Raw genomic sequence first — 14,764 nt, forward strand, 5'->3', positions numbered from 1 at the left:
GAGACTAGACGTTTTGCATAAAAGTTTGATTTGGCTGTTTGCTACATTTTGGTCTGGCACAGAAAATATAAAAATCTAATAGAGATCGGCCTTTTCATTTACAGTACGCAGAATTTTATTGCAGCCGCTTTACTTATGTTGTTCTCCTACAAAAAAAAAATATATATATTTATGCAAAAATTACTTGGCATTAATTTTGACTTGCTAATGTCTCTTGGATTGCAGTCTCTACATAACGAAGCATGCAGCTTGTTCTTTGACAGAAGTCAAAGCAGATTTCGACTTAAAAGTTGCACTAAGACTTTGTGACCACCCATAAATACCATGCAAAATGTTACACTGAAAAACAGCACAGTACAGTCTTAAAGGGCAACTCCAGTGGTTTTTTTCATCATTTTGTGTTTTTAGTTGAATTACATTCCTCGGCATGTCCTGACTCCAGCACATAAAGCCGTTTTTCGAAATTCTGATTATAAGTATCTTTAAAAAAGAAAAACAGCAAATCGAAACCGAAACTGCTTTTGCGGCCAGAAACGACGTCTCAGGTGACGAAATGGTGACGTCACACTCAGTATTAGAAAAACACTCGTACGTGCGTTGGATGGTGAAAATAAAGTATGGAAATCATGACTCACTGCATAAAATGTCTGAAGTAGTTCAATATAAGCCTCACAATTTTATTATCACTCGGGAAGTGGACAGCAACGCCGGTATATTGTTTGTGACGTCAGAAACTCAGTGTTGCCCACAGAAATACTCTCAACTTAAGCCATAAAAATGGCATATTTTAAAGCCATGTTGCACGTGACCAGATTATCGTACGGCACCCAAATTTTGTAGAATGAGTCAGGACGGAGAGGAGAACCTATGGTAAAGTTTTTATTAGAATATTAGAATGTCAAAAAACCTCCGGAGTTGCCCTTTAAGGAGACAATGAAATTACCCCTTTAAGTGAAGAAAATAAATGGGCGCTCGTTGCTGTATCATTTATTGTTTCACTGCGAGCCACTGCTACAGACAGAGAGGCACATCGTGATGGCAGTATATGCAGGGATGTAGATCACAGGATCGACTGCTGTCTCAAAATATATATCGCTCTCCATTTGGCTTACTTTCTCTCTCTCTCTCTACCTTTTCTTAACAACCATCTGCAGCTTTGATTGTTCACAAACTCTGTGCAAATAACAATGAGCTTGGCAAAAAAGCAAGTAATGCAGACATACACACATACAAAAAAGTTGCCTTCATTAAATGAATAAATAAAAAAAAAAAAAAACGAAAACAATGGCTCCACCTCTCAGTGAAGGTTTTTCTCTCAAGTCACCCTCCCTCCCCGGAGGAAACAAAATGAATGTAATAGGGACAGAGAATAAGAAAACAACAACGCAATCATACCGCACTCTGAAAAAGCTGACAAAATGTACATATATACAATGAGCTGACTGAAAAAGCAAGCCAATATAAACAATTACAACAAAATGAGTGAAATGTCCTCGTTAGCTAGTTAGTTATGGTCTGACGTGAGCTCTCACAATTTGTAGATTTAAACGAGCTATCAATTAGGTACTCTCCAGGAGTCTATAATGATGTGGGTGCTACAACGTAAGTGAAACTTAAGAACAGCAGATTGAATGCTACAGACCTAATCTGAGCTAAAGAAAATCGTGTCAATCAATTTTTGTCACTTTGCTACAATAAATCATTAAGGGCACAATAACATGAAATTTGATTTTGTGTATCCAGCAGGGCTCCCACATTTCTCTTGAGAAAGTTACTGCTTAAACAATACAAAATGGCCTATAAAAAACAAGAAATCACAAGGAGAATTGAATAGTTGCTCAAGGCTTCAAACACTCGCATACAAAGCTAGCTGCCCTTCAGTACAAGAAGATGCATACCCTGCAGTAAAAGAAACTCCCTTAGCCGACACACGGAACAAAGGATAATAACAATGGGCTTCCTCTGCCTAACTTGTTCAGCTGAACAAGTACTGGTAGAGAGGAAGATGGGGAGGAAACAAAACTAAAGAAGGAAGGAGAGGGAACACTATATAAGGTCCAAACTACATACATAGAATTAAACCACCACCACTGCAACTAAACAAACAAGCTTATTCTTTTTACTCGGGAAGACTAGAAGCTTCAAGAATGGTTCAGCACACTTCCCAGCCCTGAAAGCTCACAGCAAGCTGCAAAACATGTGCATCCGGTCTAAAATGGTTCAATGCAGCTGAGTGTATTCTGTTGTGGACAACACGGCGCTTCCAGCAAACTTGAGACACCGGTGCACCCAGATATGGCTGCTCTACATATAATACTCAACACTGCATTTGGTCTGAGGAATAAAAACAAGAAGCGGCGGGGGAGATTACAAACGGGCACTTATTTACACGTATGCAGCAGTCATGACTTTGGTACACGTCTATCCGCAAGCAGTGGTACTGGTATACACAGAGTGAAAAAAAAAAAAAAAAGAGCTCAGAAAACCTCGCATTTGTACACCAGGCATGGAGGAAGACAGCTTTGTACATTGCTCTCTCTCAACTTTCAAGGCACCGTTAGGCACTTGTAGACTTCCTCTGTGCCGAGCAACTGCTGTTGCGGCGGCGGCGGTGATGCTCGTTACCGGTTCTAAGCTTTGATGCCACTGAAGAGATCGCCATCTTGCAAGATATGCCAACATTCTCAAGGGCTCGCGTGCGGACACGAGTGGCACGGGGGCTCGCAGCACCATCCCGTGTGGACAAACACGCTGACGGGAACACAGTAATAACTTAAGCGTCGTCCCAAATCTAACCCAAAGGTCCGCAGTCTCAACTCACTCACGGGGCGGGGTCACTGGGAGAAGGGAAACATGCGTGCTACCAGACATGGTGAAACACAAGCCAAGCAAAGAAGTTGCCAGGCTCCACTCGCAGGTCAGGGATCTCTCAGTACACGATGCCCACTCGCTCGTCGACAATGATTTCATCAGTGAAGATGAGTCGTTTGCCATTGAGGGATAGTCCATCCAGTTCCACCATGACAGACTCCACCTCTTGAACATGGCGAATGGAGGTACCCCGGCGCTCAGTCGTGGTAACTGATGTGGCACTCTGCGTCCGGTGCCGCTTGAAGCGAGGAGGCACCGTGATCTGGAGGGTGCTGGTCTGCTGCTTCTTGGGAAGATTTGAAGCAATGGGGCTTCCGTTTGTGCGATCCTTGAAGATTGTTTTACACGGACTTGAGATCTTGGGAGGCGGAGAAAGTGGCAAAGGTGGTGGCTGGATGAGATCACCATCATCGTCATCGTCAACATCATGGTAGAAGCGGATACTCGGTCGGAGGGTTGGTGGTGCGGAGGTGGGCAGAGCTGGTTTTGATGTTGGTGCTTCATCACTGTCCTCAGATGCAGAGGAATCTGAGCTCGCTGAACCAAAGGCTGAGCCAGAGGCCAGGGGCTGTACTTGGGAGATGGCTTTGGCAGGAGAAGGCATCATGGATGCCTTTACAGGAGCCAACCACGGATGACTCAGGCATTCCTTCACACTGAGTCGCTTGCTGTAATAAAAACAAAAAACAAAATAATGTTCAAAATGCTTACTGCTCTTTCATGCAAGAAAATAAAAGTGTGCAATATTTTTCGCTAAATATGTGATGCATAATTTTACTACAAGAGACTTTCTGACAACGACGACCAATCACATTGAGTTTTACTCCGGAGTTTAGACAATTATACACTGCAGTAATGACAGTAGAGCATTTTACTTCATAAGGTTAGCTTTTTGTTGGCCTATATTGGGAGTAAAGAATGGACTGCAATCATAATGCAGTGAATAGCAGGGAATCTTTGGCATCCGCGTCCAAAAATTAGTCAATTGATGCAATTTCGGTTCCAAATCGGCCAGCAGCAGCAATACCACTTCATTTCCTTTTTTTTTATTTTGGTCTTTTCTAGCTTGCAGAAGAGGTCTGTTTTTTGGCAACTTGTGATCAGAATGCAGTACCCCAACAATAAATGCCAACTACTATTTGTCCTCAGTGCCCCTTTAAACTGAAGGGAAGCTCAGAAAAACATGGAAAATATTCACATAATATTGTGTAACAATAACACAGTCCATCCTAACTATAACGAAGGTGACGATCACACTGATTTCATTTACCCTATTTTCGAAGATCGCAATAGGTAGACATGATTATTCCAGCTAAAATGGTATGAAGTTCAACAAAAATGGTGTTTATTTCTTTAAACAGTCGCTTGTGGACATCTGTTGCTTCAAAGCAATCGCTATCAAACCGCATTCTTGACCCTGTAAGCATGGTCGTATGATCCTGACTCCTTCTGAGGACCAGCCAATTTAAGAACACGATAATAGTAATCATGATGGATGTTTTAATCGCATCTGGTGGCAGGTCATCATGTCTTCAACTATCGGCAAAAGATAACAGATGAAGCCTTTTTTTTTTTTTTTTTTTTACTTTCTACACTGACCAAAGAGAAAATAAATGACTAAAACCAACCTTGCATCACGGACGATGAGCCGACCAATGAAATCTTTAGCGGAGGAAGAGACATCTCCGAACAGGTCGTCTGGGAAGTCCAGACTGCCATTTGTAATGTTGCAAAACGTCTCTTGCTTTGTGTCTCCGCCAAAGGGGGAGTGGCCCGACAGCAGCACGTAAGTCAGCACACCCAAGCTCCTGCAAAAAAGAAAAAAAGAAAAAAAAAAGTGCATTCATTAGAATCAGCGCCATCCTAATACCTGGGCCTGTTGGTTAATTACTTAAGAAAAATGAGTCACAGTGCAAATTAAAAACAAGGATGCACAGAAGGAGATTATGGAATGCATGCTAACTCAACACTTCCTAACCTGAGTGACACAAACCATGTATCTACAACTGTATCTATACACAAACAATTTGCTTAATATTTTTGTTGCGAAAGTAACACTGCGACAGCCAAAGCGAGACCTCGGGTGGCCGAAGCTATGGCGTGAAGAGGTGCAGCTACGAGAAGAAGATTAAGACGACGAAGAAAGAAGAAAACAATGAAGAGGAAGAACGTTTGGTCACCCGCAGCTAATGCTTTTGCTCCACATTCGGTTCAGCAGCGTTTTACCCTTCTCGTTTTTTACAAGCCAGAATATGGGGCATTGCATAGTGAAAGCCTCTGGATCAAATCTGACCATCCTGGTTCCTTTGATGTGTACTAATACCTCAGTGCACGGGTATTTCCAAATTTTGCCTCTGTCAGAATGCAGTTGCCAGGACCAGGCCTGCGAACCAGCGAACTTACGCTTGCCAGCTTAACAGCACAAAGCCCTGAGTCGCCATCATGGGATGCCATGCACAAACATAAATCACTGCAAGTACTTCATAGGGGACCCAGCAGATCAATGTGCAGCCTCCTTAGTCTGATTTACCATGGGCATAGGTGGAGAATATATACAGTGCACATTTTGTGTTCTTCTTAGTGTCCCTTGCTTCATGCTGCTGTTAGTTTTTCTTGGAATCACTTTTATACTCAGAAAAAGTAAACAGCGCATGATGCAAGCCGAATAGATGAACACTATAAAAATGCATAAGCAATGTTGCCAACTGATGCTTCCAATGCTATATTCCCCTGTGTTTGGCACACTAGATCTGCAAAACCCATGTTTTAGAGCGCAGCTCTTTGGCGTCCGTTCCTGGGTTTCGCGTCGGCGTCGGCCTCGTAACCAGCTCCGCCCCCCTTTCATCCCCCCAGCGCTAGCAGCGACCGACTGATATGGCTGGATGCCGCTGACGCCGCTAGAGAGTCAAGATAACGTGACCGCATAGAACACCGTCGCCGCTATGCAGAAAGAGGAGGGGCCATGGCTTGCTCCAAGTGGCCAGTATTTACCTACATGTCCTCCCTTAACCCCTAAGGACTGCACATGCCCTATTGGTATATTTATGCAGAAAGACAGAGTGCAATGCATTCGATCCATAAAGAGAAGTGTGGCAGCATCAGCTTTTTACAGCAGCAGCCTCAGAGCTCTCAATTTTGAAATAAGCAAATGTAAAAGGCTGTTGTAACAGCATTCTTAAAAATGTGTTCTGTTTGTGCCCGTTATGGTGCAGAATGGCTACACATTAGCTAAGGCTGCTGTGGCTGCACTGAACTTCTTTTGATAATGAAAGAATCCATCTCACGACAAAACAGTATTAGTAGTCCACTTTGGAGAGATTGAGCAGCACCAACTTACCAGATGTCCGTTGCAAGGGAGATCGGCTCATACTGCAGTATTTCAGGAGCTGAAAAAGACAAGGAACATATTCAGGAGGCTGAATAATCATACAGAAAAATACATACCAGATGATTAATTATTATGAATATAACACATGAGCACATATAGCCCCGATGACTACACCATCGTAGTTGCATACTAGGTGAGCTATAATGCATCACTCTCTAGGCAAATTATTAGTCGAATAGCTCACCTTAGACTACAGTTATGGAAAGGAAAGTCACTGTCACCATGGGTACTTGCCTATTGCTTCTCTTAACCGCAGTGATAAAAAGTTTTACTATGAACTCATGCTTTAGTCTGAACATGACATGAAAAAAATTAGAGGACACTAAATTTCCACCTCTAAGAGTATGACAACAGTATTATTGGCTCTCATCTTTGATACCCCTTGGTTTCTTGTTAGCATGCATGTAGCCTTTGCTCACTTAACAACCAATCTCTTAATTTGTGCCCCTGATATCTCACGCTTTCTTATTAGCATATAATCTGAAGGTATAAAGTCAACCAGCTACCGGCCATAGGTACAGAGGCCTACTTTAAACAATCTCGATGAGCATCCCTGCGACAGCCTCCATGGGTTGCATGCCTGCCCCAGTATCCAAGAGCCCTGGAAGGCTGATTCCTATCCCACCCTCCCATCTCACATGAAAAACTGATTTGGCAGCTATTCTCAACTTTGACATACCATGTGGTCCCGTTAGAACACACCACTAGCCATCGCTGAATCAGTGCCCAGCCATGTCAGCTGCGAGCTACCATGTGCCACCGCCATATGCCTGCAATTTTTCGCTCCCGACGCCAACAACGGCGGATTTTCCAGGGAGCGGGTTCTTTTGATGCCTTAAACGTACAGACGATAGTATTACTATTGTTCCCCGCACAGGGCAGCCGCTGTTTCAGACCATGCAAACGAGCTGATCGAGTGATCCAGTAAGTCGGTCACCGTGTTACACAACGCACTCTCTGCTCTCCCTCCCTCCCTCCTCACTTCCTTCCCCCTCTCCCCGAAAATCAGACAAACAGAGGGACACCAGAACAGGATTTTACCAACATGGGGCCTCTAATGACAATGCAATAAAATGTGTCAGTAGGTGTATGGGCTGCCTACCAAGGAGACAGACGACATCAATTTGGGCAAGTAAACGCTTCGACGGGCCTAGTATAAAAGGTTCGCAGAGGAGGGCAAAAATCGCAGGAAAAGGAAAGCAGGTGTAGAAATACCATTTCGCACGGCAGCAGGTTCGTAGGCTGCACGTGTGCGCGAGCGACACGACAAGAGAGGGAAGGAGAGATGAGAGAGGGCGTGTCTCGAATGCGTCACGGTACGCAGCAAGCAGTAGCTGCAGTTCAGAAGCGGATCTGTCGTTGTCTGTCGTTGTCGTCGTCGCCACCGCCGCGGACAGGCGGGCAGGAGCGACGGCACGTCAAGGTTCCGTGTGGGACGCGTTCACGCGCGCCGCCCGCCAGAGTCCGTCACCCGGCCAAACAGCGCAGGAATAATTTAAAAAAAATAACAATAAACCTGTTCTCTACGCAGTGGCGACGGCGAGCCCTCGAGAATGCGCAATTAATGCCCCCCCCCCCCTCCCCCCCCCCCCCCCCCCCCCCCCGATTCGGGCCAAAATCGGCGCCTGTCCCAGAGCCCACGCGAAAGTCGCGCTGTACGCGGCAGCTACAGCCGTGGGTAAACGAGCTGACGCCGACGACGGTGCAGTGCGTTTTGGAAGCTGCGTCCGTCGCGGTGAGTTGTTGGCACGCGCCGACAAACCGTGAGCTTGGGCGAGGAAAAAGGCTCGTGATAGCAAGCATGTGCGCCGCCGGAACGAAGCGAAAAGCGAGGCATACATATTACGAGGCGACGCCGTTGCGGCGAAATTAAAAAAAAAGAAATAGCAACGACATTCCACTCAGTCGCGCCGCTATTATTGGCGAGCTCGAGCAGCCAAAGCGCCGCGCGCAGCGCGACTTGTGAGCAGAAAAACAAGGCTCTGGAGCTGACGTGTGGATGGGTGGGTTGGAGCTGACGGAGATCTATATAGTCGCTGCAGCACAAGCGAAAAATGCAGGACAGGAAAGATACAAGAAAGCAGAATAACATCCCCAGCGATATAACCCATGGAGGAGGAGGTGGAGGAGCAGGAGGAAAGCTTTCGGCGTTATTAAGCGCATAAAATGTCCTGGGCCAGGGTCACCAAGGCCAAATGGTCCGTTAGCTGGTACCCGGCATGCTAGAGTGAATGGGTGTGAAAAATGGACTGAATTGCAAAGGAAATGAACTGTAAATTAGCATAGGGATCGATCGGGACAATTCAGACATGCGGAAGTGTGTCTGATACGGTAGAGAAGGTATGAATTTAGGTGTATGCTTTAAAGAGGCGTTCGCGGGCAAAGCGATGCACTATCTAATTGCCTGGAATTTCAGTGTGACAATGAATCCACCTCAGGATAGGAAGCTTCCAGCAATGACGAAAGCACCTTCAAGCAGCACCCTCGAAGGTCCCTGCATGCGAAGCACGGCTTCAAACGTTCATGTCGAGAACGTGGGGACGAGAAAGTTCGTGCGCAGAAGAATTTAAGGATAAGTATTGAGAAAAAGTCAGCCCATAAAATGGGTGAACGGATGGCAGGGTGCGAGTGGAGATTTCGTCCGCGCCCGCGTGTATACGAATCCTAAACAGAATGCCGTGCGCTTGTCACGCATGACGGACGGACCTGGGTTGTATCCGCTCTCAAATTACGCGTGACGTCCGATAACACGTGACACGTTCGCAGACAACAGCTGGCAGTACTAAGCAGGCATAATGTCGTCTACGAAGCAGCTGCTGCGCGGCAGCACTATAGTCATCACTTCGTCATGAAAGATTGGGTTACGCACACCCGGCGAAGATCCATCCCCTTTGTCGACAACGTTACGAAATGTCGGCATGGAGGCGGATAGGAGGAGAATAACCAGTATCTGAGAGTATCCAATTAATCCGGCAGCAGGGGCAAATTGGGCTTCCGCAGACCCAGTATATTATCGGACTGCAGATTCTTCTTCACTTCTGCAAAGCTCGGCTATAGTATTCCGTCCGCAGCGCTGCTTACCAAAAAACGAGTCACCGACATTTTGCATTTTCAGCTTAACACTAGTTGGGAGTCTAAGTGAAGCCGACGGAAAACCCAAGAAAGGAGATTAACCACAGCGATTCAAATGATGCACAAGAGCCAGCCTCCAGAAGGACAATTAATCTCGGGCTATCACGCCCTTACTGTAACTTCGCGGCTTCACGACGAGGGCAGCAGGCAGCACAAAAGCCTCGCTACGTCTCATCCAACGTCTGGGAAAGCAGCGATCTGGCAGAAGACGAGAGACCGATGCTCGTCGTCAGCTCGTGAGTGGCAGCAGCCGACGGGTCGAAGTGACACGCTGATGGCGCGACCCCGAGTCGTGATGCCAGCGCGGCGCCGCCGCGGTTCGAGGGGGGCGGTAAACAGCCGCGCAGATTCGTTCAGCGCCCGGCCGGCAATAAACAAGCCGACGGCGAAACCCGAGAGGCCCGTTGGGGCACAAGAAGAAAACGAGAAGAAGGAAGCTGATTACGAAAGACGAGGCACGCACGCGCGCCGCGCCACTGTGTCGGGGCATTCGAAAAAACGCGACCTTGCCGTTCGCGACACCCCGCGCGCACACTCGCGGCGGCGACGTCCCCACGGAATGTCAACCCTTCGCGGAGAAAAAAATGTGGAGAACAATGCGGTAATATTTTTTCTTTTTTTAGTTTTTCCTTTTCTTTTTTCCTGCCTGAATGGACGAGGAAATGAGTGCCGGCTGGCCGCGGTGTACTATGAGGAGCCGGAGCGGCTAATTAGCGCTAAGACTTGAAATATTGCGCACGGCTCTCTTGAAAAGGTGTCCCCATCGCACGCGCTCTCTGTTCAGGCTGGAACACAGTGGGCTGGACCGCGGGACTACGAAGGTCGCGACTGGTCAGAACTGCTCCCGTCCCCATTTCCTGCTCACCAGAATGCGCTAATTACCAATATGAGCTAAAGCGCTAAGACATTCTACTGGGCATCTATCGCCTGCATGTACGAACACGTTACAGCCCGAATGTAGCGTACAGAAAATGAGCAGTTTTCACCACAACTGGTAACGACATGGTAAGTGCATGCCATTTCACGGCCGTTATTCCTCAGCCGATCCCTTGCTTCCATCCTCCAAAACCATGAACCGTGCGGTCACGCAACACATGACTCGACCGAGTAGCTAGCACTACAACGACTGCCAGACGACCCACCGTCCACAAACGTTGCAGACGACCGACGCCATTGAAGGAGATGCGGCGTTCCTGTGACGACCGCCGCGGCAGCAGCAGCGTTCTACAGCAGAGTAGATCCACGCAGCACGTTATGTTTGTTTTGTGGGGTTTAACGTCCCAAAGCGACTCAGGCTATGAGAGACGTCGTAGTGGAGGGCTCCGGCAACATCTCGAAGAACTACTCCAGACACCGCGAAGCCGCGGCGACCGAGCGGTCCACGTCTCTCTCCTCTGGCGACGGACGACGCTGCCACAGCCGTGCAGGCCAACGTTTTAGTGTCGGCCCGAAAAGTTTCCTCATGCTTCAAGGGGAAATGGAAAAGCGGAAAAAGAAAGGGCGAGCTTCTTCGCAATAGCACGCACTCACCGACGTAATCCGGAGTGCCAACGATCTCGCGGATTTCGGTGCCCTTTCCGATGACTCGCGAGATGCCGAAGTCGCAGAGCAAGATGTCTCCCTGTGGGAACGATGACGTCAGCAGCAGGTTCTGAGGCTGCGAGGGAACAAAAAACAGGTGGGAACATATGCGAATGATTAGGAGCCGGTGATATAAGACGAAACAGTGAACTACTACGCACAGTAATTGCTTGGCCCGCATGGAACGTTCCTCGTCCGCGAATCCGCTTCGCTTGTGAAAGACGCAGCCGTGTCGACAAACTCGCACTGCGTATGCGTCGCCACTGAGCTCTTGGCGACTGTTTATCGCGCCCACTACTTGAGCCCGTGATGCTGCAAGTTTGGAGGCACAGCCGCGTGCGTGCATCACATACGCGGAGCGAATTCGCGGCGAGCGCTCCATACAGGCCAGGCTTCGCAGACACGCAAAGAAAAAAAAAATAATAATAAAGAAGCGCGCAACTTATTCATCATTCGGCGAGAAACTGAACTATGGAAAGCCATCCCCCGCTACTGGACAAGCAATTACATTCCCCCTCCCTCCTCTGTCCGCTCCCCCCCCCCCCCCCCGTACACACATCGCTTTGCATGTGTGCTCCCTTTTGTGGCGATATTCCTACATTCACACACATTAACGCACAGAGCGAAGGACAGCGCGTTAGAATCGAATACCCTGACAATTATGTCCCTTCCTACACAAGAGATAGAAAAAGCCTGCATGGTGCAGGTGCGCGCATCGCCGCTAAAAATACACGTTTGGAGCGGGAATTGCGACGACTTTCACTGAAAAGGAGTTGTAACATAGACCTATGGTCAATAGAATATAACATGCAAAAAGAAGAAAAATAAAAAGAAGGATAACCCTAATTTGCTTTATACGACTAACGTCGGAGAGCGACAACTTGCGTCATTCACGAGCGCACTCGCCCGAAAGAGCCCGACGGCAAGACAACGACAAGCAGAAGACCGACGCTCTCTTCGAAACGTCCGCCGGAAAGACCGCGAAGGGTGTGTAAATCAATGGGCTTAAGCCGCTCCAGAGAGATTCTCGTCCAATCCTGAGACGTAGGTGTGTGCGGGCGAGGCAGCTTACGCACTTGAGGTGTCATGCGACAAACACTTCACAGCACGGTGGATGGCGGCGCAGTAAAAACGCCAGCGCTGCAGGCTGCGCAAGAGCCGCGCTGAAGGAGTCATCGGCGTCCCCGCCTGGACCACTCACACTTCTGTCAGTGCAAGCCACGGGTGGGCCATAAAACGACCGGGCCAAGGTCCAGCGGCGAGCATATATCTGGCACGCAGTTTTAGACGGGACGTTTGCCTCCACACCGACAAGCCGACGATGGTCAGCCTAAAGGCGAATGCGTGAAAGCTCACCGAAGCGCTAGGGAACAGCGGACCAGCAACTGGGAAGTTTATTTCGCTGGATTTAAAAACCTAGTAATAAAAATTATAAACATGATTCATATAGACGAAGGAGCGCTCCAGCATAACGGATTGAGAAACCATACACTCAGCCCGAAAAGTCCAAACGCGATTCGATGGTCTTCTCGGACACCAAAAGTGCTAGAGAACGGGATTTAAAATCATATCGGAAATGAAGTTCAACCGCTGCGTTACAATCGAAGTTCAGTGGTGCAGTTCAATTGAATGTTACAATCACCGCGTGGTTCTCCAAGCTCCAGGTGCCCCCGTTTTATTTTTTTATTTTTTCCAAATGAGCACCATAATTAAGACCTCAAGACACTGGGCCGGGCATACGAGTGCATGTCTGTGTGTCGATTTCAATGGTTTTGTCCTGTTAAATGGCTAAGTTCGAAGCTTACGGTTATTACTCATGTTGGCGAAGCCAGAAGCGCTAAAAAGACAGGGGTGTGACAGAGACACAGGATAGCCTACATAGCGATTTCTCCTGTCTCTCTCTCTCTCACGCCTCTGTCTTTCCTGCGCTTCAGGCTTCACCAAAATGAGCAAACTCTACCAACTAGGCCAAGAATCAGCCATTACCAGCTCTTCATTTCGCAGACGATGCCATAACATACTATAATGCACCCAGCAACAACGTTTCTGGCGGAACATTTCGGCGGACTTTCTGCCTGGTGAGCACCGTGAAAGACTAGACAAACAAAAAAGAATGTGAGCGACCGACGTTCAAAGCAACACCAAGGTGACGACCGACAAGACAATGACAGCCTAACGAGCCCGTTCCGTTCATGTGCTCCCGTTGTACGACCCTGCACCTGGAGCAATGCGGCCGCCCACACTGGTGGGCGTCGCGCACAATTTTGATCGCATGATGCTCGACGATACGAGAACACGCGGGCGGATTATACGCACGTGCACCTCGCCGGCGCGCAACATGTTTCTGTAGACTCCGCGGGGGAGAGAGAGCGAACTCGGTCATCCGGCCACTATCCTGGCTGCTCTCACCCACGTTCGACCAAAGCGCGCAGCAGCTATACGAGCGAAAGGGAAGCTCTCGCTTTCTTCTGATTTTCATTTCGGACAGAACCAACGGGGCCAGGGGGAGGTTTCTGGATGAGAGCGCGAAAATTAACCGTACCTCGTTTGTATTCTCGAGGCGCAAATGAATGGGGCGGAGAACGACGACGCCAGCGGTAGTACCGTCGGTGGTGGTGGTGGTGGCAGCGCCAGCAACGCGAGAAGCAAGGAAGAGCAATTACACCGACGGGGCAAATGCGACACGGCACAACCCACCAGCAATTGCAGCACACTCGAATCTGGCGCCGGCCAGTCTGGCGCACGCTCCTCCGGACGCCTCTTGAAAGCCGCGAGGGAAGGAGCAGCCGCTGCAGCAGTGGCGTCTCTCTTTGACGGCGGCGCCAAGCCAAGACGCGCTCGCGTTTCCAAAATCGCTCCATAAATCAAAGCAGCAGCGCGCGCCGCACGTCCCTCTCAAGTTCGTCCCTCCCCTATGCTGCACGACACGGTGGTGGTGCTGCTGCTCCAGGGGAACTTCGGCGTCGACTTTCACATTCGGGAATGCTGCGTGTATATACAAGAGCGCATGTACCACGCGGTGGTTCCCAATGGCTCGGTACATGGGGCTGCTGCGCATTTACACACTGGGGCGTAACGCGGGTTCATCGGTTATGCACGCCCCTTTTCGGATCGAGAGCAGAGCGCGCGCGCCCATCTGGGCCGGTCAACGATACCCCTCTTAACGGCGGCCCCACAGTTAAGGTCCTTGCTGAAAAGAGAACAGCTTCGTTTTCGAAGGCTGGTGGTATACCTCGAACACGAGGGACAGGACGAGTAGAATGCACGCACACTGGCCGAAGCGCCTTGACGCGACGTAGAATTAGCATACATATTCAATTTTCCTTTCAAAAACACCCTGTTCAAATCAGCGCTTCGTCCAGGGCGTGTATTTATTTTACCCGTCCTTTTCACGGTGTTCCAGTTGGCGCTTCAAAATTACGATGGCACACTAACTAGCCCTCTCGGAGGCCTGTTCCAACGTCTTCAGCCGATAGCTTACATGTACAGATGAGCATAAAAGGCTCCTTGCCATCTGATAGCATTGTCTTTGCAGCAAACTACACGCGGACAACGGCTGCATCTGCAGAGGTTATGATTATGTGGCACCGATGCCGCCGCGCTATGCTCTACCGCTCCCAGAGGGGTGTCAAGCACCTCGGCGACAAAACTTTGTCAGGGAGAGCACGCGCGCGCGAAAGTACAAGGCACAAGCCTCGAGCGCGAGGTTGCACAGCAGCAGCGGCCACAACAGTAGGCAGCAATGGCGGCGCGTCCGACTCCAGAACGGTGTCACGAAACTGGGGCGACCCT

General features: G+C 48.8%; 1 protein-coding gene across 1 annotated transcript in view; it reads right to left on the minus strand.

Moving 5' to 3' along the window:
• Nucleotides 1–2,459: 2,459 nt before the first annotated feature.
• The window catches only part of LOC146199185 (serine/threonine-protein kinase 17A-like), a 232,938-nt gene continuing 220,633 nt past the window's right edge, over nucleotides 2,460–14,764 (minus strand). The window contains exons 5-8 of the mRNA XM_084594649.1: nucleotides 10,922–11,048; nucleotides 6,209–6,257; nucleotides 4,500–4,679; nucleotides 2,460–3,539 (exon numbers count right to left, since the gene is read on the minus strand). Coding sequence (XP_084450775.1) covers nucleotides 2,930–3,539; nucleotides 4,500–4,679; nucleotides 6,209–6,257; nucleotides 10,922–11,048 — 966 coding nt within the window. The 3' untranslated portion in view covers nucleotides 2,460–2,929. The remainder of the gene's footprint in view (nucleotides 3,540–4,499; nucleotides 4,680–6,208; nucleotides 6,258–10,921; nucleotides 11,049–14,764) is intronic.

The sequence above is a fragment of the Amblyomma maculatum genome, chromosome 2 (assembly GCF_055883805.1).
Source record: "Amblyomma maculatum isolate TAMU_Amacu chromosome 2, ASM5588380v1, whole genome shotgun sequence".
Taxonomy (NCBI): Eukaryota; Metazoa; Arthropoda; class Arachnida; order Ixodida; family Ixodidae; genus Amblyomma; species Amblyomma maculatum.